General features: G+C 50.3%; 2 protein-coding genes across 5 annotated transcripts in view; one reads left to right on the forward strand and one right to left on the reverse strand.

The window, feature by feature from the left end:
- Positions 1–5,787: 5,787 nt before the first annotated feature.
- On the reverse strand, positions 5,788–17,853 carry Stoml1 (stomatin like 1). Of its 2 annotated transcripts, none has more exons than XM_021236956.2 (7): positions 17,759–17,853; positions 11,695–11,801; positions 10,301–10,450; positions 9,598–9,801; positions 7,484–7,679; positions 6,876–7,100; positions 5,788–6,562 (listed from the first exon to the last, which is right to left on the reverse strand). In XM_021236956.2, the coding sequence occupies exons 3-7, from the start codon at positions 10,427–10,429 to the stop codon at positions 6,369–6,371; spliced, it is 948 nt and encodes a 315-aa protein (XP_021092615.1). In that variant the 5' UTR covers positions 10,430–10,450; positions 11,695–11,801; positions 17,759–17,853; the 3' UTR covers positions 5,788–6,368. The 2 variants fall into 2 exon arrangements, with proteins under 2 accessions (XP_021092615.1, XP_004855546.1); XM_004855489.4 differs by lacking the exon at positions 17,759–17,853 and adding an exon at positions 13,079–13,283.
- The window catches only part of Pml (PML nuclear body scaffold), a 32,992-nt gene continuing 22,806 nt past the window's right edge, over positions 15,052–25,237 (forward strand). The window contains exons 1-2 of one of the 3 annotated variants that reach the window (XM_021236952.2): positions 15,052–15,258; positions 16,958–17,421. In XM_021236952.2, the coding sequence (XP_021092611.1) occupies positions 15,124–15,258; positions 16,958–17,421 (599 nt within the window). In that variant the 5' untranslated portion in view covers positions 15,052–15,123. The remainder of the gene's footprint in view (positions 15,259–16,957; positions 17,422–25,237) is intronic. The other 2 variants (XM_013076249.3, XM_004855484.3) reach the window with 2 other exon arrangements.

A 25,237-nucleotide genomic window follows, 5' to 3' on the forward strand; every position in this document is an offset into this window, starting at 1 on the left:
TTCAGACTGGTCTTGAACTTGCTATGAAGGCTGTATGAGAACTCACTACCAGGCTGGCCTCAAACTCCTGCGGCGGTCTTCCTGCCTCAGGCTCCTAAGTGCTGAGATTACAGGCATGCACCACCACACCCAGCCCTATCTAAGAAATCTAACCTAAATGAAGTCACCAAAACTTTTTCCTAAATATTGCTTTAAATTGTATCCCCCAAATTTTGATACATTGTATTTTCATTTCCATTCAGTTAAAATATTTCTAATTATTCTGCTTTCTCCTCTGAACCACAGGTTATTTAAAAAGTATGCTGTTTGATTTTCAAATAGTTGGGGACTTTCCAGATGTTTTTCTTTCTGTTATTGATTTATAGTTTAATTTCATTAGAATGTTAGAACATACTTTGTATGATTCCAATTATTTTTAATTTGTTAAGATTTGATTCATGGCCCAGACTATGGTCTATCTTGGCCAAGTTCCACTAGCACTGGAAAGGCTGTGTGTTCTGCTGCAGTTGGGTAGAGCCCCCTAAAAAAAGTTTACTGAGGGCCAGGAATGTAGCTCAATGGTATGGGTCCTGCCTGGCAAACACAAGGTCCTGAGTTTAATTTCTAGTTCTAGGGGGGGAAAAAAATGAAGGGAAAAAGTTGACCAGATTAAGTTGGCTAATGATGTTATTCAAATTACCCATGAACAGACTGATTCTCTGTGTCCTTGCCCTGTGTAACATAAGGGTGGATTTGTATTTCTTACTTCAGTTTTGTTTTTGTTTTTTTGAAGTAATGTAGCCCAGGCTGGCCTCAAACCCGGGGTGATCCTCCTGCCTCAGCCTCCTGAGTACAAGGATTTATTACAGGTGTGTGCCTAGCTCTTCTTCCTGTTCTACAGTCCCAGTTGTCTGTATGCTGAAGCTCTGTTCTCCAGATCACATCTGCTGGGAGCTGCTGTAGCATCCATCTTGATGAACCGAACCTTTTACACCTTTTATGTGGTTGTTGTTGCTCTTCATTTTCTTCTTGTGAATTTTTTGTTTGTTCCTTTTTTTTAAACTCCACCTAGATCTTTATATTTAAAATGAGTTTCAACCAGACACAGTGGCACACACCTGCAATCCCAACTACTTAGAAGGCTGAGGCCAGAGGATTGCCAGTTTCCAGCCAGCCTGGGGCAAATTAGCTAGATCCTGTGTCAAAACAATAAAAAGCCCTGGGGATGTAGCTCAATGGTAGAGTGTCCCTAGGCTCAACTCCCAGTACTGAAATAAAATAATAATCACAATTTACAGATAAAATGAGCTTCTGATAGCCCAGGGCTAGCAGTTCCTGAGCTTGCGGCCCTGCGTCTCTCAGGGGTCTCGCTCGCCCCCTGGTGGCGAGCTCTGGGTTGTGACCATGTTGGGCTGCAGGTAGCAGGCTGAGGATGTGGGCGAGGTGCTGCTGGGCGGTGCGGTGTCCGCCGGCTGGGCTAGGGGTCAGGTGGCCTTTGGTGCCCGTCCTCCTCCCACAGTGACACCGCCTGCATGCGCCGGCCACCACCAATGGGTTCTCCTGTCTCTGGGTCTTTCTCCTGCACAACCCATGGAAGGTGTTTAAGAGACCTTTCTTCCTTTTCCTTCCTTTCTTTCCCTCTTTCCTCCCTTTTTACATTTTTTATTGTGAGACAGGATCTCACTGAGTTACTCTTGAGAACTTTTAATCCTTCCAGGAGTGTTGGCTAAAATGAGGTCACTTGTCTTTCGGGTAAGGTAGAACCTGAGGGGCAGCCCAGGGTGCCTGAGCTTCTTTGGGACCTAAATAAGTGTTTAAGCTTTAAGACAGTCTCCACTCCGAAGTGCAAAAACTGCAGAGCAATCCAAATTGCCAAATGCTTCATCAAATGCCTACAAAGCATCATTGTTAATGTATGTCAGCACAGCAATTCATTGCTGGTTTATTAAATGTAGTGTTTATGAGTGTTTCATTATAATTGAAGAGTTTGTAAATCAGAGGATTTTTAATTGTGTGGGCACACAAGGATGCAAATGAAGCTGTAAATCGGGGACACACCCCGTTATCCCGGCCCCCTGGGCAGGATTGAAAGTTGGAGCCCAGCCCAGGCAAGTTAAGAGACGTAGGGACACCATGCCTCAAAAATCAAAAGCACAAAAAAGGGATGGGGATAAAACTCAGTGCCAAAGACCTGGGTTCAATCTCCAGTATAGGAGAGGGAAAAAAAAAGTATCCACGAAGGGCTGACAACCAGTGGACAATTACACACAAATGCACGACTCTTGGCAGGGCGATTCCCACGGAAACCTTCCAAGATTCACTTCGTACTGTTTTATGACACCGTGTACTATTTAGTGTAGGAATGCTGGGCATTTCAGTGTTAGGCAAGGTGTGGGGAGGGAACTAACCGCACCGCAGCTCACCGCCCTTCCTGGCCCTGGAAAGCTCCCTGTGGAAGGAGAAACATCACATCTGTAGGGAGACAGCCGTGGTCCCGCCACAAGGTGGCGCCGCGAGCTCGGGCTGCGCTGCTCCAGGCTTGCAAGTCCTGGCTGACCCGCAGACTCTGTCTCCGCGGCAGGGTCGCGGTTTTGGTACTGGCAGGGCTCAGCGCCAGTGAGCAGTCCGGGCCCCTCGTGGCCCAGTTCCTCTATCCCCAGCCCCAAGGCGGAATATAGTCTGGACCCGAGGGCGCCCGGCCACCCTTCCCGCCCGGATCATCCTTCCTCCTCGGCTCAGTCTCTCCTCGCTTCTCCTCTCTCCTGCCTGACCCCCTGCTCCCTCTCTCTCTCCTGTTTCCTGCAGCTGTATACCTGTAATCCCAGTATGTTGGGAGGCTGAGGCAGGAGGATTGCAGCCTGGGTAACTTTAGTGACTTAGTGAAACCCTGTCTTAAATTTTTAAAATTTTCTTTTGTTTTGTTTTTTGTTTAGAAAGTACTGGGGATGTGGCTCAGCGTCAAGGCCCTAGTCCCAATCCCTAGCAATGGGGGAAAAAAGCAACAAACAATTGAACAATAAACTCACAACAACAAAACAAACTACACCGAGACTTCTCTTTTTTGAGTGTCAAAACAAAAACAAAACAAAGCCGGAAAATTTAATAGCATGCTGCACTGACATGGCTATGAGAAAAAAAAATATTCTCAAACACCAATGATGGGTAAAATCTCCAAAGAGGGCATGTTGGCAATATTTATTAAATTACATATTTATGAATTTACAAGTGCTTTGACCCAGCAGCTCCAGTTCTAAGATTCTGTCAGCCATTGGCAAAACAGCACAGTAAAAGTTGATACAGGTTATTCACTGTAGCTGTAGCAAAACACTAGAAAGAAATCACCCACCCAGGAAAAGTTAAATAAATGATGGTACTACAGTAGAATCCCTTGTAATCCAAAATATCACGGGGAAAGTGGGTGCTAATAAGGAAAGATCCTAAGGCATGTCCTTAAATGGGTAAAGCAACATTGTATCCAGAGGATAGCTATGAACTGGGTAAAAAGAATACCATGAACGTTTAAGTTACAAAATAATTTCTTATAGTAAAAGACACATTGCAGTTAACCCCTTCCCTCCACAATCCTCCTTCAAACACTCTTAGGTGTTTACCCCATTTTCTGACCACTTTCTAAAGCAGCTCTGGAGTCCTTTCTTCAGTGTTTTTAGTTGAGCTATTGTGGCTGCCTCAGTGTCCGGAATCCATTCCAAATGCTTCTCTTTCATGATCATTTTGACTTTGGGATGAGCCGGAAGTAACAATGTCGGGTCCGGTGAATAAAGTTGATGAGAACACACTGTCATGTTCTTATGAGCCTGCCTTTCTGCAGGATGGCGCCTGGCAGCAGCATTCACTGAATTCTCAATCACACCTCAAAAAGACACAAAAGAGGACTTCTAGACCTGCTTCAGAAAGTGGCAAGAATGGTGGGATAAGTGTTTGAAGTGAGAGGAAGGATTTTGAGGGGGATTCATGGTAATGTGTCTTTCATTGCAATAAATTTTATTTAAACACACTGCATATTTTAATCTTTGTATTGGGCTTTTCTAACATAACAGTGTGTTTTAAAATAGCAAAAACCTTCTGGAAGAAAAACCAAGAGACTAATGGCAGGGAAACCTTTTTGGAGGAAGGTCTGGGTCACATGTGCTGAGACACGTGTATGAGGGACAATTTTCATAGTATGCCTTTTTTAATCCTTTTAAACTTTAGAACCATGTGTGCATGTACTAGCTATTCAAAGTATAAATACTTATTTCAAAATAATGCATTGTATATTAACATATTAAGTAGCATAGTTATCTACTAGGTTATTTTGAAGAAAAAATATAGGAAGTGTCTCATTCAGTACAGGGACATACAATTGGCATATAATGACAGTTACTTCTGTCTCCTTCCCATAAAGTCCCTACACACAACCCTCTCACACTTGAGGTTCCAGGGGCGCACATCAGAGGTGCCAGCCTGCCTCTTCCGCCTGTGCCCTGGCAGGGGCTTTCCCTCCACCTTGCACTATTCCCACTGTGATGAGTTCCAGGTCAGGCCTCACTTCCTCCCGGAAGCCATCTCTGATTAACAGGTGGCCGTCCAACAGTCCTCCCTCTCTGCAGGGTGGGGCGTTAACAGCAGTCACAGACCTCTAGCTCCAGCCCACACAGATAGGCAGGAGTTTCACTTTCCCCTAAAAGCTGTCTGAGCCTCTCACACCTGAAGGTCTGGGAATTTGTTTCCCCTAAAGGTGACAGGGGAGGGGGCAGCGCAGGCTCTTGGGAGATGCCCTGGGCTCTGTGGGTAGCGGCCTGGGAAGGCAACTGTGGTGACCATGCCACAGGGCTTGTGGCCCAGCAGGAACAGGGGCAGATGGCAGGGAACAGGCACAGTGACTGCTGGAAGAGGGGTTGCTCAGCCAAGGACAGCCCTGCTGGGCCTCAGGGTGGCCATGTGGCAGGTGGGGACCGAAGAGGAGGCCTGGAAGAGGCCCCCGGAGAAGCAGAGAGGCCGGGACCCCAAGGAGGACCCCAAGGTGAACCCCGAGCCCCAGGGCACAGCAGCAGGGCTTGAGGGAGGTGGCCCCAGCTGGGCAAGACCTACAGGAGCGACAGGCTGGGTCTGGCACTGGTGGGGACAACCAATGAACTAGAAAGGGCCTGGGCCAAGGGACAGGCCCGAGTCACAGGGCAGCTAAGGACTGAACCTCCACAGAGAGGTCAGGCTGTGTGTGTGGTTCTATTTCTTCCCGCCAACTCTCCAGAAAGGACTTGCTGCTCAGCTCTGTGGCACTCACAGGTCCTTGCTGGACCCAGAACCTGGACTCCCTGCCTGTGTCCCTCCCCTCAGGCAGTGGACAGTGCGATGGGGCAGCTGCCATGGCCCCGACTCCTCTCTTGAAGGTGACTGGGGCCCCTCACCCAGACTTCATCAGGTCAATGTTTGTAGGACCAGCTCTGGGGCACCGTGTCCCTACTTCCTGACAAACCTGTACCTGACTATAAAGAGAAAAGGAGAGGGCCCGGTGTGGATGTGCATGTCTGTAAGCCCAGCACATAGAAGGCTGAGGCAGAGGGTCGCTGAGAGTTCAAGGCCAGCCTGGGCTACATACTGAGATCCTATCTCAAAAAAAGCAAAAAAAAAAAAAAAAGGAACAGAGAGCACCCCATCCATGATTTTGCGGGGCTTGGAGACCCTCAGGGGGAACCCTCCAGTGTCTCCAGGGTCCCAGTGTCTGCCTGGGCCCAGCAAGGTCATCACTGTGTAGACACCTAGCCCACCCGCACCTGCAGCCCGCACCCCACACCCCACACTCTGTGCCACACTGTCAACACCACGTTTATTGGCCACAGGCATGGAGCCTGGAAGAAGCACGAACATCAGGGCCCCGCATGCTGTCCTGGGCCCCAGATCAGGCACAAAGCATGGAGCTGAGGGACGAGTCACCTTGGGGCGCTGCTGTCAGCGGCAGCCCCACTGTCCCTCATCCTCTCACACCAGTAAGGCCTGGACTACAGTCAGGAGGGGGTGCAGCAACCTCTTCCTGGGGGCTGCCGCCTCCCACCCGCCAGTCTGCCCTCCTGTCCTCTGTGGGCCCTCATCACACACTTGGACCCACACGCTTTAGTCCCTGGTGCAGGCCCGGGCCAGGTGGCATCAGGCTGTTCCTAGTGGGCTGGGCTCGGCAGGGCTGGGCACCTGGCTGGAGACGGGGAAGGTCAGGGCCCGACCAGGGGGAACCACAGGAGAGACGTGCAGGCCGGCCCGACTAGGTCTCTCCCACCTCCGCCAGGAGCTCCTGGCTGGGCCCCTGCCATCCTCGCTGCAGGCTGGAGCCTCTTCCTTCAAGCAGCCGCCGGCCCGGTGCCAGCTCGGGGTGGGTGACAGGTGGCCCTTGGTGGCTACTTCAGTGCCCGGAGCACAGCCTCCAGCTTCATGGCCACAGCCAGGTCTCCCTTCACCTGCAGCCGCCCACTCATGTAGGCACCGAGGGGCCGCAGCTCCCGGCACAGCAGGGCGGCCAGGTCGGCCTCAGCCATCTCCACTACCACATCAGGGATGCAGTCAGGCACCCCGTGCCCTGCCCTGCCTCGCCCTGCGGGGGAAAGAAATCAGCTTTAGTGGGGATGGTGACAGGGACGGGAGGGCAGGGGAGGCGCACAGGGTGCAGCTGGGAGCTCAGGCCCATGGGGAGAAGCTGGTGACACAGGCTTGGCATGAACCAGGAACAGAGGAGGCTGCCACACACGAGGGCTCAGGGCCTGGGGCTCAAATGGCCCGGCTGTGCTGCCTGTGCAGGGATGCATTTGAGCCCCCGCCTGCCAGGGGTTCGCCTCAAACTGCTGCAGTCTAAACCTGGGGCAGGGGTGCAGGAGCAAGCAGGGTGGCCAGGGGTGGCACAGCAGCACCTGCAGTGAGGTCCAGGAAGTAGATGCTCTGGGCGCCCCCAGGCAGGACGATGTTGAACTGGTAGCAGGCGCCAACCTGGCCGACCAGGGCCTCAGACAGGAAGGGCTGCAGGGCCGTCAGCAGCCCCTCGGCCACCAGCTGCTTCGGGCTGGACCCATCCCAGGCAGCCGGCGGCTCAACCTCGCTCACCATCTCCAGGGTGTCCACCGGGGCGGCTGGCAGTGCTGGGAGGGAGGTGCAGAGGTCAGTGGGCTGCTGAGGGCAGGATCATGGTGACCACTGCCCCTTCAGACTTGTGCTCAACGTCCTCTGCTAAGAAGCTGCCCCCAGGGTCCAGCCGAAACCCCAATCCTTTCTTTACCCCAGCCTCTTTCCAGTGACCCTCCTGGAGCCACCTAGCCCACAGAGTCTGCCAAGGAACCTGCACTCCTGCACACACCCAGACTTGTTTTTTCACCTCCCCAGCTCTGGTTGGCTAGGCAGTCAGGCTGGGCTAAAGAGCTGGGCATACACACACTGCACAGAGGTGCCTGGTAATGGGGCAGGTGGCGATGCCTATGCTGGACACCAGCCTGGTGAGCATGTCCACCCTTCTCCCCCAGCTCACCTGGCCCTGTGGGCAGTGTGCCTCCTGCCAGGGAGTTCATGCCTCCACCCAGCAGATGCAGGGCCAGCTGCTGCAGGGTGCTGTCCAGGCTGGGCCCGGCTGGGCTGTCCTGGGGCGGCTGTAGCACAGCCTCTACTGCCAGCTCCACACGGTCCACCTCTACCCCCCAGGCCCTGGTCACATCGTTGATCTCCAGCTGCAGGAAGGAATAGAATTTGGTCAACAAACCTTGCCTGAGCACCTGCTTTGGGATCTGGAGACACCATGCCCACCTCAGAGAAGCTGCCACTCTGGGAATGCCCCACTGCTTAAGAGCTGAGGCAGGAGGGGTCAAGATGGGCAGAGGGACAGAGACCTTCCAGGCAATGGAAAAAGCATGTGCAAAGCCCAGGCTGGAGATCCTGCAATGTTCAGGAAACTGGGTCGTTGACCCTACAGTGTGGGCTGAGGGACTGTGGACAGCTGAGGGGTCCACGGTGGCATCCTCCTGCTCATGGGTTCTTTTTTGGCAGTGAGGAGCTGCAGACGGGCTGCACAGGGCAGATACACTTTTCAGAAAGAAATCTTCTATCTGCTGGCTGCTGTGTGGACACCGGATGGGTGGGGGGACCTAGGTTGACACTATCGCAAACTGCAGACCAGACAGGAAGCAGATCTGGCGGAGGGTATGGGCTGAGGTGGTGGGGAGCCCACAACTCTGCCAACCATAGTGGGCACACAGGAGGAGCACTCATGTCCCGGGCTCCAGCATGGGTCCTGGGGATGAGTGCGGCAGTCACTGAGAGCGGACACACGGAGTGGGCACCATAGCTATTCACTGTCAGCTCTGGTGTCTGTGGGACAGCCAGATGCCCAACAGACTAGAGCAGTGGGCAGGGCCATGGGGAGAAGGGGCGTATGACAGCCCCTGGGCCCTGAGGGGACAGACAGGGACAGCGAGAGAGCAGCACCAAATGCTGCTACCAGGTGAAGGACAGGAAGGGCTTGCAAGATGGAGGTCACCGTGAAGAGGACCAGGGCTGTGTCAGGAGCCCTGGGGATGTCTGGACCCAAGGTGGGCGGGGAGGAGTGGGAGCCCCCAGCAGGAAAGCGGGGAAGGGGTATGAGCTAGAGGGGGAGCAGGGCAGAGGGGGGTAGGTCTGTATGCAGAAAGGGGGAGCAAGATGGACGAAGAGCCCTGGAGAGGTGTGGCCCTGGCACTGTCCGGCCAGCTGAGCCTGGGGACAGTGGTTCTTTGAATGATGCTGCTGTCCACACATGACCTAAGTGGTGCAGGAGGCAGACTGGGCTGGGAGGGCAGGTGGTCTGGACCTGGCCCGACTCCACCCTGGACCCTGCCTCTGAGAGGCAAGTGGAATCACGTCTAAGCCTCGGTTTCCTCCCCACAGAGTGAAACAGTAATCCTGGCCTTACAAGCAGCAATGGTCACAAAGGCAGTCCCTAGGAATTCTCCCCAGCTGGCTGCTGGTGTCCTTGTTGAAGGGATAAGGGACCTGCAGGACAGGCACTGCTTCCCTCTCCCCAGCCACTGCTCCCTTGGGGAAATCAAGGGGCGGGAGATAGGGAGAACTTTAACCACACTGCCCTCGGAGGACAAGCACAAGCTGAGCATGGCTGTGAGGGACAGGCCACCATGTGCACACTCGTTTCTACGCCAGCTGGTGGCAAAGAGGAAGTCAGGTGAACTCCAGGGGAGCTTTTCATACACACAGAGAAGCCAGGGAAGGGAGCTAAATGTCCTCATGGACCTCCCAGCAGTGGCTGGGCTGGGGAATCCAGTCCCTCACCCACACTCACCCAGCATAGAACATACAGCATCCCTGAGATCTCAAGCTGTCACAGCAGCAGTGAAGGGTGAAACCTGAGTCAGAGGCAGGGCCCCAAGAATTTCCACCAGGCATTTCCCTTTCTTGGGGACACGTGGCCCACAGTGGCTGTGGTCTATACCCACCTTAACGCACAGCCTCACCCAGACCCCTGGCTCTTTGAGGCTGGCTATACTCTAGGGACACGTGGTCAGCTGACACCCGGAGCCCTTGCTCAAAGTGACCCAGGCAGCACAGCCAGGCCCGGTGCCCGTGGCTGAGCTCTCCCCCTCAGGAGGAGCCGCCTACCAGGAGCTGCTCGCTGATCTTTGGCTTCTCCATCTGGATCTCCCGAAGCGGCCTCCGGAGCAAGGCCTTGGTCATGGCATTCTGGGCCGTCATGCGCGTGGCCGTGTTCAGGTCCTTCACGGTCATCACTGACAGCACTGGGTCCCAGATGCGGAACTGGACGTCGGCCCCAACGGACAGCACAGCCCCATCCTTGGAGGCCAGCTGGTGGGGAGGCCAGGAGAGACAAGGTGCTCAGGGCCCAGGGCTGTGGGGCAGTCAGGCTCAGGGGGATCATCGACCTGACCCACTCACCTGACTATGAGCTGGCGTCCCCAAGGACATGCGGTCAGGGTTCTGGAGCAAGAGTACCCTCCCAGCCTCCACCTTCAACTTTCCAGTCTCTTCTAGCCCACCACCCCAGACAGCTACCCACAGACCAAGGTCTTAGTACCCACAGTACACTCTGCACAAACCCAACTCCCACCACCCACCCAGGAGGCAGTCGAGAAGCCTTTCACACACACATGTACTAGGGATTGAACTCAAGGCCTTTACACTGAATAGCATCCCAAATGCTTTTTTATTTTTAATTTTGAGGCAGGGTCTTAAAAAGTTTCTTAACTGGCCAGGCTGGGTTCCAACTTGAGATGCTCCTGCCTCAGCCTCCCAGAGTACTAGTATTATACATGTGCATCGCTACATCAGGCTAGAAGCCCCTCACCTTGCAAGGAGGGACACTGAAGGCTCGTGTCCTCAGATCCACCCTCTGAAAGGAGTCGATGAAGGGCAGGAGCAGAACCATGCCAGGCCCCTGGGGGGTGCGGATGCGGCCCAGGCGGAACACGATCATCCGCTCATAGGTGGGCACGATCTGTCCAAGTGGCAAAGAGAAAGACTGGAAGTGGCTGGCCTAGGCTGGTCAATGATGTTTTCCCAGGTCTCTTCTCCCCCTCCGTCCCTTTTGCTTTGGTCACAATCCAGTCAGTATCTTTAGCTATTTCTAGATGAAAAAACCAAGGCTCAGAAAGGTTAAGCTCAGAGAGGTGCCCAGAAATCACATAGGCCCTGCAGGAAACAGGCACGATTTCAATGCAGTCTGAATGACTCCAAAGCCCACTGTGTTGATGTCACTCCCAGACAAACTTCATCTCTGTGGTTGGAGGCTAGCCATGACTCCTACCATGAAACCATCTCCCCATGGATTCCTTGACGAAGAGGCTGGGCCACTCTTAACAGCACCTGAGCAGACTCTGCCAATTTCAAATCCCCAGAGCGCTGCAAGATGCAACTATGTTCAAACTGAAAGGCAAAGTGACTTGTCCAAGGTCACACAGCATTTGTTTCAGTGGTACTTCAGAACCAGGATCCAGGACCATCCAAGGACTCCCTTTCAGACTATCCAAATCAGAAGCTTTCTAAAGAAACAAGCACCCAGGGCTGCATAAAAGGCCAGGCCTGCCTGGGGCCTACTTTGAGTGGCGATGCTCAACTACAGCTCTATCAGTCATTCTTTTCCCATCTGCACTGTCCTCGTTGAAAACAAGCCCTGAATTCCTACTACAAATAATCTGCCGGGCCAAGCTGGGTGTTTTGATTTCTAATTTGGCCTAACCCAAAGGGAAGATGATTGGACTGGATATCTGTGTCCAGGTCCCAGGACTTGGGAGTTTGGGAAGACTTGTTTCTATTCCTTCCTGGCTCCTAGGAAGACTCTGGATAAGTATGGGCTTCAGTATCCTTATCGGAAAGGTGGGGCTTTGGGATGATGATTGGCTTATAATGACACTCTCCTCATCAATGGATGAGTACCGGCCTGTATCCTGTCCCAGGCTCTTCCCTCCTCTGACTCTTGCCCTCTCTGTCTCCTGGCTGCCATGAGGTGAGCAGCTTTTCCTCCTCCATTCCCTTCTGATATCTTCATATTTCTGCCTTGGAGTCAGCCAACCATGGACTGAACCCACGAAACTTCGAAGTCAAAATGATCCTTTTTTTCCTTTAAGTTGTATATGTCAGGTAATATTTAGGGGTAGAGAGTAGAAGATGGGGAATGTACACATCAATTCCAGAACCTTCAATGTGGCCCAACCATGCTGGGGCTGAGCTAGCCACCCTTACCTTCAGGGCAAACCAGCCAGAAATGGGGAAGGTGAGCAGAAGCAGCAAGAACCCCAGGAAGCTGATGAGGCCATGGCAGAGGCAGGAGGGCCAGCTCTGGGGCACGCCTGGGAGCAAGAGAGCGGAGGAGTCATGGCCCTGGCCAGGCCTGGCAGGACAGCTGCAAGTACAGTGAGCACCCTTCACCCACCTTCCCCCTTCTTTCTACCTCACAGCTCTCAATTTGGCTCCATGCCTACTATGCCCCTCTCTCAGGGCAGGAGATCACTGGGGTTCCTTCCTCCTCACATCAAAACCAACTGTCTAAAGCACAACAACCTTCACAAAGGCCTTATTCTCTGCTTGGGTACAGCCCCTGAATCCGAGAATCCAATCCATGCCATGCTCTCCTCACTGATTGAGCAGAGTCAATGCCTTGTCTCATTTATTTGCCTGCCCATGCTTGGCACAGAACAAGAAGTACCTGGACATCTGTAGACATGTGCTGCATTGAACTGAATGCTGCTGGAATAACACATCCCTCCCTCCACCAACAGCTCAATGCGTGCTTTCAAGAGCTCTTTATGGAGTCTACAGGGTACACAATTAATTGCCTATTAAAAGGAGCCAGAGAAGGGGCTAAGATTTTTTTTTTCTAGCCCTCATCCCATTTTAAGCCCCAAGACTCATCAAAAGTTTCTATTTCAATTTTAGCACCTGGGGGCAGGAGCTAAGAAGCTGAGTCTCATTCAGGCCAAAGAGAGATCCGAGAGCCCAGAGTGGAAGTGGAACAGAGACAGCCCCAGAACCAGCCATGAGCTTATTCTCTGCTCCCCTTCTCCTCCCAATCCTGGACAAGCAGCAGGCAGGAGCCTCTGTTTCATCCTTCAGGAATCCCAAGCCCCAGGGCATCAAGACTCGACTTCCAACCTGGCTGAATCCTTGGACAGGGTAGTCATCCGAGCAGGAGAGGGAGGGAGGGAGGGCCCCAATCCTCCAGGGTCAGGCTGAGACATGCAGGATCTGGCCTGTGGGCCAAAGGAGCTACAGGAGGCTTTGGGACAAGACAGGGCCAGGGCAGGCCTAACGGACCGGACATAACGGAGAGCTGCAGACCTGCCTTTCTGCTCTGTGTATCTTCACCGCCAACAGGGAGACGCCCTGAGGGTGCCAGTGACCTCCTCTGCCTAGAACTGGGTTTCTTTCAATGCTTAAGGGAGCTCAAGGCCTCTGCCGTGACAGAGAAACGTGGTGGGGTGAGGTTGCGGGAGACGAGGGCACCGCGGGCTCTGGGGCTGCAGGCCCCTGTCTACACCGCTCATGGCATCCCTCGGGCCCGCCGAGGCAGAGACTGAGCTTGAGGGTACCGCAGTCCCCTCGGCCCGCTTTGCTGGGGGCCACTCACCAGCCCCCGTCCCTACGACGCCCCGCTCTGGGGACAGACAGCCCTTCTGCGCGCCCAAAATGCCGAAGCTCGACTGCTGGAAGCGGTCAAAATCCCCTAGGGGTAGCGCGCGGTAACCTGCCCGGCCCAGCATGGTTGCTATGGAAGCCACACTCAGCAGTCAAGGAGCTCCCCGACCCGCGGGCCCGCCCCTGCCGCTTCCGGGTTCACCCACGGCCGCCCGGAGGAAGGAGAGTAGGAAGCCGACCAGACAGCACCCGTTGCCCACAGCGTCCCCGTGCGCCCGGAGGACCGAACTTTGGGCGTGGGGCGAGGCCAGCATTCTGGGGAGCCTATAGGGATCATTGCCCCTGAGAAGGTGAGGTAACGGTGGGCTTCTCAAGAGGCTTTTGAGGAGCCAAATTTCCAGGATCAAGAGAATGAGGTTATCAGCACCCCCTCTTCAGACTCACACACTGGATTTAGGGTTTCTCCAGGACTATATTTTCTTGTAGCCAGCAAATAATTTGTCCTTGTGTCCCCCCACGGCGCAGCAAGCAAGGCTGTCACGGGGCAGATCTCGGTACTTATTCTTTATGTCGTGGTGTCATCCGCTCACTCTGGACAAGGTGGAGTAAGGTGGGCTTGCGCGTGCAGGTCCCTTGGCAAGTCCAGTGCAGAGCTCTGAGGGCAGGACCTCAAGCATCACAAACAGCAAAAATTTACCCTGAGAAGCATTACATTCCAACGGGATGTTACTGGGGCTGGCTTGCTTTCAACTTGAGCAAAGAAACTAATAAAGCTTTCCCAGTTTTAACACCTCGGTTCCCTCAGCTCCATCTCTACCCCCATCATAGCTCATTTCTAGGTCTCTTTTGCAGATGGCTGCCTACCACGTTTGGCTTTTCCTGTTTGGTGGACTGATTCCGGGTTCTGGGGTGCTAGCCGGGATGGGGGATGGGGGATGGGGGATGGGGGATGGGGGATGGCATGCTTCCCAGACCTCTCCTGTTCCAGGATGTTGGCTCTCCCTCCAGCCCCACCCTGACACATGCACTTAGCTTTACATGGCAAGGCCTTGCCACCATCCCGTTTAGTTTGTCCCACCTCAGAGCAGAACACAGAATGGGCACACAGGCCGGTGCAGTGGTTTGAAGTTTGAAGCCAGAGGTCCTAGCCCGGTATGGCTGCCTAGAGCTGGAGTCTAGCCTGCATTTCATGAGCCAACTCATGGCTCATGCTGTGTCTTCACCCTCTTCTCATCTGCTGCCCTGCACTCCCCGATCCCTACCCTACATATTTACCCGTCTTCCCAATTACCACTCAACCCATCATCCATTCCCCTCATTTCCAGTGACTATCCTCCCAGTCTCTGGCTCAGGTCCCTTGGTATCCTACATGCACTCTACCGGACTAGATCCTCTGTCCCTAGGCTGTCAGAGTGACTGTTCCAATATGCAGAGCTAATCCTGTGGTTCCTTCAGAATCAAACCCTTTATTAACTCTGTCACCCCCATAACGGGTCCAAACTCCTTAGCTACAATCTCACCCGGGCACACTTCTCAAAGTCCTCTCTTTAGTCTGAAAATGGCCCAAGCCCCTCCTCAAACAGGCTGCCCCATGCCTTTTGCACATGCTGGTCTGTCCGTTTTAAGTGGCCCCCACCCCTGAATCCCTGTGAATTCCCACCACTTCCCCAAGTCCCAGATGAGGGGTCTCCTTTGCAACCAGTCTCGAAAAATGCATGAAAGTCTCCCTTTGGGGGTTAGCTCTGCCACTAGATCGAGGTTCTTTGAAATCAGGGGCTGTGTGTGATTCATCTCCGTGTCTGGTCCCAGCTGGGGTAAGATCAAAGCCATTTGGGGCTGCTTCCCTTCAGGAGCCGCTCAGCCTTTCTTTCCTCGGCGGCGTGATATCCTTTGCAAACCCAGCCTCTCTGCCTCCAGGCCCGCCTTGCCTGTCTCACTTCCTCTCGGGAGGCGGGCCCCGAGCAGGCACCTCCCTTCTGGACAGCCGTCTTCCCGCCCTCCCAACCTAAGCAGAAAATCGAAACTGCACTGGGCTCCATGCATCAGGAACCTGCAGCCACGAGATCGCCAGACCTCCAGCAGGACTCTGTTCCGTCCCAGTCACCCACCATGCCACCCCCAGAGGCCCCCTCTGAAGGCCACCAGCCCAGTCCCAGCCACAGCCCAGCAGAGGTACTAATGGGTCTGAGATAAGGGGTTTAGACGTTGTTGGTGTGCTGCTGCAGCGGCGGCGGCGGCAGCGGGAGAGCTGGGAAGAGACGTCATCGTGGAGAATATGGCCAAGCAACTTAAAGTGACACTAAGTGAGGAGGCCACACACCAGGGTCCTGACCCCTCCTGGCTGGAGGAGCAGCAGAGCAGAGGGTAGGACAGAGCAGAAGGGGGCCAGGACGGGCCATGGGTCCTCTCTGGGCAGCCGGAGCAGGCTCTTCCCCACGCCGGGCCTTTCGTTCTAGCCCTGGCTCAGATGCAGAGTCACAGTTTAGGGGGGAATGAAGGTGGCATCCTGCTGCACGGCCTGGAGCAAGGAGCACAGCCCAGGCATGGTAAAACTACAAATCCCGAGTTCCCAGACCGGAAATGGAGACCTATGGTCCAGTCTGGGGATGTACTTAGGCCAGGGCCTGGATACAGCTCCTGTGGCTTCCCCCAGTCCTCTTGAAACCCCTTCCTGGCCCCTCTGCACCCCAGGACTTGTTAGGTCCCCCTCCTGGAAGTCTTGCTTTACTTAGCCTAGGGCACTCCTTACCCAATCCTGAAAAGGAGCCACTTAGCTGCCTTGTTCTGTGTTCTGCCAGGAGTTTGCTCCCCTTTATGAAGGCACAAATCACACCATGTGGCTATAACTTTGATTGTTAGCACTGAGAATATTACTAATAGATACTAATTAGCATTAATGAGCACTTTCAATCACCAGGTATTGTAGTGAGCACACTTTGGGGACTTTGTTGTGGTGGTGAAACACACATACCAAAAGTTACCATGTTAACCGTGTCTAAATGTGCAATTTGGTGGCATAAGAACACTCTCTTTTGTATGCAGACTTGTCACCATCTATTTCCAGAACCTCTTCATCCCAGAAATGCTGCCCCCCTTTAGACAATCACTCCTTGTTCCCTGATAATCTTTTCCTTTGTGTGAACTTGACTGTTCCATATAAATGGAATCCTATGGTCATTCTTTGTGATTTATTTCACTAAGCATGAAGTCTTAAAGTCTTATCGCATGTGTCAAAATTTCACCCATTTCAAAGGCTGAATAATATTCCATTCTGTGTGGAGACTGAAATTTGTCTACCCTTTCATCTGTTCCTGGACACGTCGGTTTTTTGGCTATGGTGACTAATGCTGCTACCTGCAATAGAGTGCATTAGAGTAGTAAAGTGTCTGTATTTTTGTTTTCATTTCTTTGGAGTGTTATATCTAATGCTGCTACAGGCGCTAGAGTACAAGTATCTGGGGTTTTCAGTTCCTTCGGGTATTATGTCTAGTAATGGAATTGCTAGGTCATGTGGCAGTTATACATTTAACTTTTTGAGCTCCCCCTTGACTGTTCAGTATTGTACATGAGGTTGGTAGTTACCAATCTACTGTCCACACTGAATTCCTTGAAGGCGGGCATGTATCCTATACACTCTTGTTTCAAGGTGCCGGTCTGTGTCTGGTATCAAGGAAGTAGATGCTCAATTAACAGTGCAGTGGGAGCCAGAAGTCCTAAGCAGCTGTGGAGGTGGGGTGCCGACGGGCGGGGATTTAGCATCATCTGGGTAGAATGGAATGTGAGGTTCCAGTCCTGCCTGTGGCTAAGGGGTGGTGCCGTGGGCGGGGACTGCCAGGACTTCCCGGCCTTACCTCCCTCTTTGGTCCCCCAGGAAGCCATGGAGGAGGAGTTCCAGTTCCTGAATTGCCAGGGCTGCCAGACCCAAGCCAAGTGCCCCAAGCTGCTGCCCTGCCTGCACACACTGTGCTCAGCATGCCTAGAGGCTCCAGGCCTGCAGTGCCCCATCTGCCAGGCGCCCCAGCTGGCGGGCGCTGTGCCCGCCCTGGACAACGTGTTCTTCGAGAGCCTGCAACGGCGCCTGACGCTGTACAGACAGATCATGGACGCACAGGCCGCCTGCACCCGCTGCAAGGAGCTGGCCGACTTCTGGTGCTTTGAGTGCGAGCAGTTGCTGTGTGCCAAGTGCTTTGAGGCGCACCAGTGGTTCCTCAAGCACGAGGCGCGGCCGCTGGTCGAGCTCCGCCAGCACGAGGCTCGCGAGTTTCTGGATAGCACTCGCAAGTCCAACAACATTTTCTGCTCCAATCCCAACCACCGCACCCCCACACAGACGAGGTGAGAGTGGATGCCTGGGTGGAATGCGTGGGCCCCTAGCCAGGGCGTGGGGATAGCAAAGACGCAGAGAGGCGCTCACTTACCGGGCTCTGCAACTTCAGGGGTGCATGGGGTCCACGGGCCTAGGGTAGATTTTTAGAGGTGCCATTGTGGGGTGGATATGAAAATTGTACATTTTGAGCAGGGCATAGTGGTGCACACCTGTGAGCCCAGCACTTAGGAAGCTGAGGCAGGAAGATTGCTGGGAGTTTGAGGCCAACTATATAGTGAGTTCAAGACCAGCCTGAACCACGTAGTGAAAAAAAAATTGTACATTTTGATGCGTATCACCAAATACCTTTAGAGAAGTCTTACAGTTCAATGTTCCATAAACACCAACGAGGAATCTCAGTAGGACTGGATTCTAAGAGACATTCCAAGGCTGGATTCTAGGATCAGATGGAGCTAAGTAGTTTCTATCTGAAAAGTCTAAATGACACCAAGCAGTGCTTTCTGGAAATGTCTATATGAAAAAAGAAAAAAATATCAAACCCACTTATTTTTATTAACAACACATTTTAATTTCATTTTTAAAATAAAGAATGCATTTATATAGTTCACAAAGTTTATACAAAGAAAGCAGAGGCTCCCATTCCACTGCCATTTAATTCCCACCTCTTGTCCCTCTCCCTTCCTCTGCAGCCATTGTTACTACATAGTGCTGAATATTTCTTTTCAGAACCATGACAAGATGGCCTCATAAGGTCTTGCCCTCCCCTTTGAGCCAAAAAGGTAGCAACATGAACCGGGAAATAGCTTGCCCTTTCTAGGGGCTTCCTTCTCCCTTCCCTGCAATTAATGTGAGGTGTTTGGGGCCCTTTCGACACCTCGCTTCCTGTGTTTACCCGTTAAGCTTCCTTTCCCACAGCAAGAATGATTTTTCAGAATCCTCAACTGCTTGTTAGTTTATTTGCATTTCTTTGTCATTAAGATTGAGTAGCTTTTTGGTCTGTTTATTGCTGTTTAGGCTGGTGTTGGTGTTTCTCCCAGTGTCAACTGCCTCTTTAGATACTCAGCAGGGCCCCCCCCCCACCATTTTGAGGAATGGGTCTGTTTATATCTTTCCCAGTGGTGACTTTTGTCACATTGCTTAGTATTGTGGTCTGGTGTTTAAAATATAAGTCTTTAGGATTTTCTTGTTTTGTTGCTGTTTGTTTTTGTTGGTACTGGAGATTGAACCTAGAGTCTTTACACTGAACCACATCTCCAACCCTTTTTATTTACATTTTAAAATTTTGAGACAGGGTCTTGCTGAGTTGTTAAATTGCCCAGGCTGAGCTCAACCTTGCAGTCCTCCTGCCTCAGCCTCCCGAAGTGCTAGGATTACAGGTGTGAGCCACCACACCTGGCTCAATATCACTTATAGCTTTGTTCCATTGTTCAGAACCACCCAAACAATATTGCATAACAGAGTTTAGAGAAGGCAACTTTATTTTGTTCCTGTCTTTTTAATGAAAAAGGTTGTGTTTTCTTGCTATGTTTATTGTTGGCTTCCATGGGTGATTTTTTTTTTCCAGTACAGGGAATCAAACTCAGAACCTTGTGCTTGCCAGGCAGGTGCGGCACTGTGGAGCTACATCCCCAGCCCTGGTGATTTTTTAAAAAAAAAAAAAATCACATTAAGACAGCTGGTTTCCATTCTTGGTTTATTAAGAGTTTGGTTGTTGCTGTTGTTTTATTTTAAATTCAGATATAGGTGTCTTTTGGGACTCTACGAAAGTATCTTGAAATTTCACATTTTAGTATGATGAACTAAATCAGTGTTTATGTGGAACTGTTTTTTAACTATCAGAAGGAAAGACCTTGCTTGCTCATGATACATTGTTATTTTAATTCATAACTAGATTCCATTTAGATTCCATTTAATTAGATTAACTATATTCATAAATGTAATCAAATTTTGGTGAAATATGTGTGATATCTTTGAAAAGTTTTATATACTTTAATAGAGATTAGTATAAAGACTTGTAAACTTTATTTTTTAGACATAATACAGTTGTCCCTCAATATTTGGGGGTGATTGGTTTCAGGGCTCCCTAACCCAGCAGATACAAGCACAGCCTCTCATACACTCTAAGTCCACTCTAGGTGACCTACAATACATAATCCAACGTGAATGCTGTGCAAGTAGTTGTTACACTGAGTTCTTTAGGGAATATAGACAAGAAAAGAGTCTGTACATGTTCAGTGTAGACAATTTTTTTGTAGTACCAGGGATCGAACTCAGGTCCCTCCGCTTGCAAGGCAGGCGGTGGAACCACTGAGCTAAATCCCCGGCAATGTAGACAATTTCTAAAAAATATTTTCAATCTATGGTTGGTTGAACCTGTGGTCAGTGAAATCCTTGAATACAGAGGATAAACTATATAATATTTATGTGTAAATTTATATGTCTATGTACATATGTATATATACATATATAAGTAGGTTCACATGTATGCACACATATGCGTGCACATACGAGCATGCATTTCCTCTATCACCATAACTTTCCTTCTGGATGAAACCTTTTTGCATATTTTTTCCTTTCCTTCTTTCCCTTACCATTTTATGATTTAGCTCAAGTAACGTGAGCATTTAGTTCCAAGTTATTACCAAGGTTTTGTGCCTTCTCTATTTTAAACCTCCTTTCTTAATAATTAGTAAGCTTCATAGTCAAGTTACACCTTCTTAGCCATAACTTTAGACTTTTTCTTTTTGACCTATTGAGACAAAGAAAGGGTCTGAGGATGTCCCTCAGTGATGGAGCGCCCTGGGTTCAACCCCTAGGATCACAAGACAAAAGCAAACAATTAACAAATTTCTATAGCTTGTCCTCCTGTTCTTGAATTATTTGATATATTTTTCCATTTGGTTGGAATACACTATTTTATTTATATTTATTTTATTAAACATTAAGTATTTAATGTCTTATTTTTATGTCCCTTTTGCTAATGGAACATTTAGCTAGCTGTAAATTCAGGGATCACAGTCATAATCCTTTCATTTCAGAAAATATAAACATTGCTTTGTAAGTTTCTAGCCTCTGGTGTATTGAACGAGAAATCCTATTTTTCCTTTGTGCACACTGTTTTTGTTTACTAAGAATACACACTTGTTTTCTTCCTGAAAGTCACTGAGAAAGCTCTGTTGAGATTTGTCTTTTCTCTTTTCAGTTATTTTCTAGGCCTATTGTTGATCTGAAGACTCATGTTTTTCCTTCAGCTTAGGAAAACTGTCTTCTACTTTTTAACATCTTGATTTCCCTTAGTGCTTTATTTTTACAAATACAAACAGATATTAGGACTCCAAATACATTTTTATATCTTTTTCCCCATTAATCATGTTGCTTTGCCTTTTTTCCTTCAGATTTTCAGAGTGTTCCTTGAATTAATTTTCTGATTCATCAACTAATATTTTCAGCAGATTCCTTTGTACTTTTTATTTTCTAGGTTGGGTTGTTTTTATTCCCCCAGCAACTATGGAGTTTTTTTGTTGTTGTTGTTGTTTTAGTTCTCAAGAGCTTAATGTTCTTAATTTTCCTTTTCAGGCTATTCTTCTTACTCAACATTATATGTTCTTAAATCTCCGTGAAGAACAAACTTGGCATATACAGAAGGGTTTGGTTTTTTTTGTTTATTTTTTTGTAGTGGTGATTGAACCCAGGGCCTTCACACTGAGCTACCTCCCCAGCCCTTTTAAAATTTTTATTTTGAGAGGGTCTTGTTAAATCACTAACTTGTCCAGCTTGACCTTGGAATTGTCCTGCCTCAGCCTCCCAGAGCCCTGGGATTACAGGTGTGCACCACCATGCCTGGCTTCCCCAGACAATGTTAAGGAGAGGAAAAAGTCTTTACCCATTTTAGGGCCTCCTGCAGGGCCCCTGACTCCTAGACTAACAAAAGACAGCTTATCAAAAGAAAAACAAATGTATTACCATGTGCATTATGTTTATACAAGTACAAGGGAGTATGAAGGTTAGAACTTCCATGTCCACAGATTTTTTTTTTTTTTTTGGTACCAGGGATCGAACTCGGGACCTTGCGCTTGTAAGGCAGGCAGCGGAACCACTAAGCTAAATCCCCAGCCCCCCACGTCCACATCTTGACTAAAGAAAAGTACATTGTTAGGGCTGGGGTCTAGCTCAGTGGTAGAGCAGTTGCCTAGTGTGCTTGAGGCCCTGTATTCGATATCAAGCACCTTGAAAAGAAAACAAAAAAGGAAAGGAAAATATTAAGAAGAGTAACAAGAAGGATCGGATTTAGGCTTTCAAGGGCAGCAGACTATGAGACGGCTGTCAAGTAATGGTTTGGGTGCAGGCTCAAGTTGGCACCGACTCTGTCTTCTCCATGGCTGCAAACCTTCCCTGGGAGAGCTTTCTGGCTGTCCTCATTTCTCTGGAGTTTCTGCTTTGGGTCAGATAGGGGATGGGCTTGCACACGCGCGCGCTCTCTCTCTCTCTCTCTTTCTCTCTCCTGCAGCTCAAAATAATCAAATGCACAAGTGACATATTTTGCAGAGCCATGTTTTGGATCGTGACTGCAGGGACAAGAGGCAAGGCCCGTTCAGCCAGGATTTGTGTCCTCTGGGTACAGCGGATGCTTAATCCTTAGCAATCCTACAGTACATGCCCACTCACGCTGTTTCATAATTTGCAAATAGTTACTAGAAAAACACATTATTTCTTTGCAAATGCTCAGTGCCATAAATACCCATGACTTCCTTGACTTGGTCACAAGTCAGTGATAAACCACCCTGCCCTTTGCAGCTGAGCTGATTTGGAGCCTGCCCTGGGGAACCACCCCACAGGCATGACCAACATGGAGCCCACATCCATGCTGCACCCACCACATGGCGTGTTCTCTGCCAAGTGCTCAGGAAATGAGCACGGCTCGGCCCCCTGAGGTCCCAGTAAGCCTGCGACACTTGCTGCCTATTGTGCCACGTTCCCACACCTGCACTTATGCTTTCCCTGGCCAGTGTCCCCTGGCATCTGTGTGTGCTTTGGTGACTGCTGCAGGGCGGAAGGAAGAAGGCAGGCAGGCACAAAGGCCAACGACCTCAGGGAAGCCACCTGCCAGGCCTGGAGTGGCGGGGAGGCAGTGTCTAACAGGGACACGAGGAAAGAAAAAAGCCATCTAGAGGCAAGGCTGCAGGTGCAAGGCAGAGGCAGCTGCTCCTCAGGAACTGCAGTCTAGGGACAATGAGGGGGGCTAAGGTCAGACTTCTTAGGAGGATTTTGAGACTCCATCCAGCAATTTCTGGAACATCCAGCAGGGAGACCAGGGTTTGTTTCTTTGGCTGCGTTTTTGTTTGTATTTCACCCCATTCCACAGAGCTTTTGATGGAGTTCACCACTGTGCATTGGGTGTGTTCAGAAAGGAATCTGAAACAGCACAAAGTAGTCCTGTGGGGGTCTGGCTGTGGTCCAGGTGGGGGTGTGGCCTGCAGGAAGGCTGAGACAGAGTGGCGGGGAGCGGATAGGCTCTCAATTGCCAGGGCCTGCAGGACCCCCGAGGACCTTAGGGAGCGCTGTGGAGGCCTGCACCCAAGAGTGATGTTGAGTCCAGACTGCAGGTGACACTGAGGTCCCTGCCTGTCTGGGTGTCAAATCTAAAGCTGGGTCCATCGGGCGAGGGGAGTTCACCCTGGGCCACCAAAGCCTGTAGCCAGGAAAAGCATCGACAGATCAGAGTTGAGTGGTGAAAACAAAGACTTATTAATGAAGTTTAAGAAGCGTGATGAGGCCGTAAACACAGCAAAGTTCCCAAACCAGAGGCTGTAATGATTGGCAACAGGTGGCTCAAAACAGCTCAGGGCAGAAGCCAAGGGAGAGTGGTGGCCACGCTGCGGACAAGCCAGGGAGGGGCCTAGGGCGGGGCGGGGCTGGGGGAGGTCAGCCAGCCGCCAAGGGCACGGCTTGAAGGAGACCTTCACTGGGGAACCTTGCTGCGGTCCGAGTCCTGGCCCTGGCTGCACCTCACCCCATGCCATTCTCAGTAAATTGCCTCTCACTGGGGATTGCTGATAGGATTGGTGTTTCATCCTGGTCTTTGTCCTGGCCCTTGAAGAAAACCCCATGGCAGAAGGCTGCTGCAAGGAGTTGGGCAGCAGGACAGGATGACAATAAATGATCCTTTTCCCAGCATTTCTGTGAACTCACACAGGACTTACTTTTAGAGCCAGGAGCAACAGCTGCTTTTCATGGAAGAAACTTGGAGATCACTTTGGTAGAATAACATGTGGATAAAAGGGGACCTCCCCCCCCCCCGCACCCCCTGTGAGCTTTTGGAGAAAAAGCAAAGAATTTCAAGTAACTTCAGCCAAGATCGGTGTTGGGCTCATGTCCTTGTTTTAGTCCTCCCCAAAGCCATCTCCCTCCCTTTCCATGGGTTTGTGTGTGTGGAGGCCTGAATCCTTTAGAAGAATGTGGACCCGGGAGACCCAACAGGAGCAGGCTTTCACTGTTGATTGAGGACTCTCATTGAATTAACTGCACCACTCCTGCCCATCTGCCCATCCAGCCATTGAATAGTCACTCGTGGTTCGTGGCATTGAGACAGCTGTTGCCAAGTAAATGAAAATTGGCTTCTTTGAAGTCCAAAGCTGCAGAGGTTTGGCCTGTGGGAGAGCTTGGCATGCAGGGGTCCCTAGGCCCCAGGATGCTGTTCAAATAAAGCGCAGATTTTCTTTTTAATTTTCAAGTATTTAGTGTACATCTGTAAGGTAGAATAGTTGTGTTTGGAGAATTGGTGCACACATATAACACATCTTGGTCATGTTCAGTCCCCTGACCCCTCTCTTACCTTCTCCCTTTTTTTAGGGGGGGGGGATGACCTTGTATTTAATTAAATGGAGTAAGGAAGGCTTTAAGAGCTTTGTTAGTTTCTATGAATTTCAAAGGAAAAAAGAAAAAATCAAGTAAGGGTGAGGCCGATCTCTGACCTGACCCAATTCCGGACTTAGACCATTACCAGGAAGGGCTTCTCTGTTTTTCTTGTGGCTGGCTTTGTGCTGAAGCCCCTCTACTCACAGAAGGGTTCTAGCCTTGTACTTACAACGTAGCAAAGGCTGGCGATTCCCCCGCCCCAGCTTCCCGTTTGCTGAGATTGCAAGCACACACCACCACACCCAGCTTGTTTTGCATTCTTGAAACCTGCTAATTAACCCAGCTGTCTTGGTATTGAGCATTTTGTATGAAACTATTCTGGAACCCCCTCGTTTCTTCAACCTAAAAATTCTATTTCACTGAAATTTTCTTATGTTTTTATTGCCCCTCCTCTTCTTACTCTTCCTTTTTTTCTTCTGTTGTTTTTCTTGGTTTATCACTAGTATTAGAATTTTTTAATTTATTAATTGCAAATGTTTCAGATAAGTACTCTTAACTGTTTCTACAATTGGAGGGGAACTTCCTTAATGACCAAGATCTGAGCCACCATATACATTCAAAACTATGTAAAAAACAAAAACTTTACAGTTTTATAAAATTACTTGAGAATACCAGAATTGTTTGTTACATAAGGAGTCCTGTTACCTGATCCTAGCTAACATTTAATGGTTAACTTTACTGAGTTTTATAATAAGTTCCTGCTGCAGCACTGCGATTTGGATGTGTTCTGCCAAAACTGGTAGAGCTGGTGAGGTATTTCAAGATAGGTACTGCTAAAATAGGAGAGCTGCCTATTTTCAGCATGTGCTACTTAAATAATAGCGTTATTTTACCTTACTTACCAAACATCTTTTTTCTTATTCATGGCTTTAATGAACTATTTTAGATATTTCCATCTCTTTTCTCATT

This window comes from Heterocephalus glaber, unplaced genomic scaffold (genome assembly GCF_053883595.1).
Source record: "Heterocephalus glaber isolate CG9 unplaced genomic scaffold, H.glaber_assembly_v1.0 deba00001689, whole genome shotgun sequence".
NCBI classification, from domain to species: Eukaryota; Metazoa; Chordata; class Mammalia; order Rodentia; family Bathyergidae; genus Heterocephalus; species Heterocephalus glaber.

Bases quoted from the DNA above. Each gene is read 5' to 3' on its own strand.
- Stoml1 (XM_004855489.4), bottom strand. From the start codon at position 13,211: ATGCTGGGCCGGGCAGGTTACCGCGCGCTACCCCTAGGGGATTTTGAC. The intron at 10,451-11,694 runs GTAAGGGTGGCT...CCACTTGGACAG, and splicing joins CTGGCTGGTTTGCCCTGAAG to ATCGTGCCCACCTATGAGCG. The intron at 9,802-10,300 runs GTGAGGGGCTTC...CCTCCCCACCAG, and splicing joins TCAGTGTCCCTCCTTGCAAG to CTGGCCTCCAAGGATGGGGC.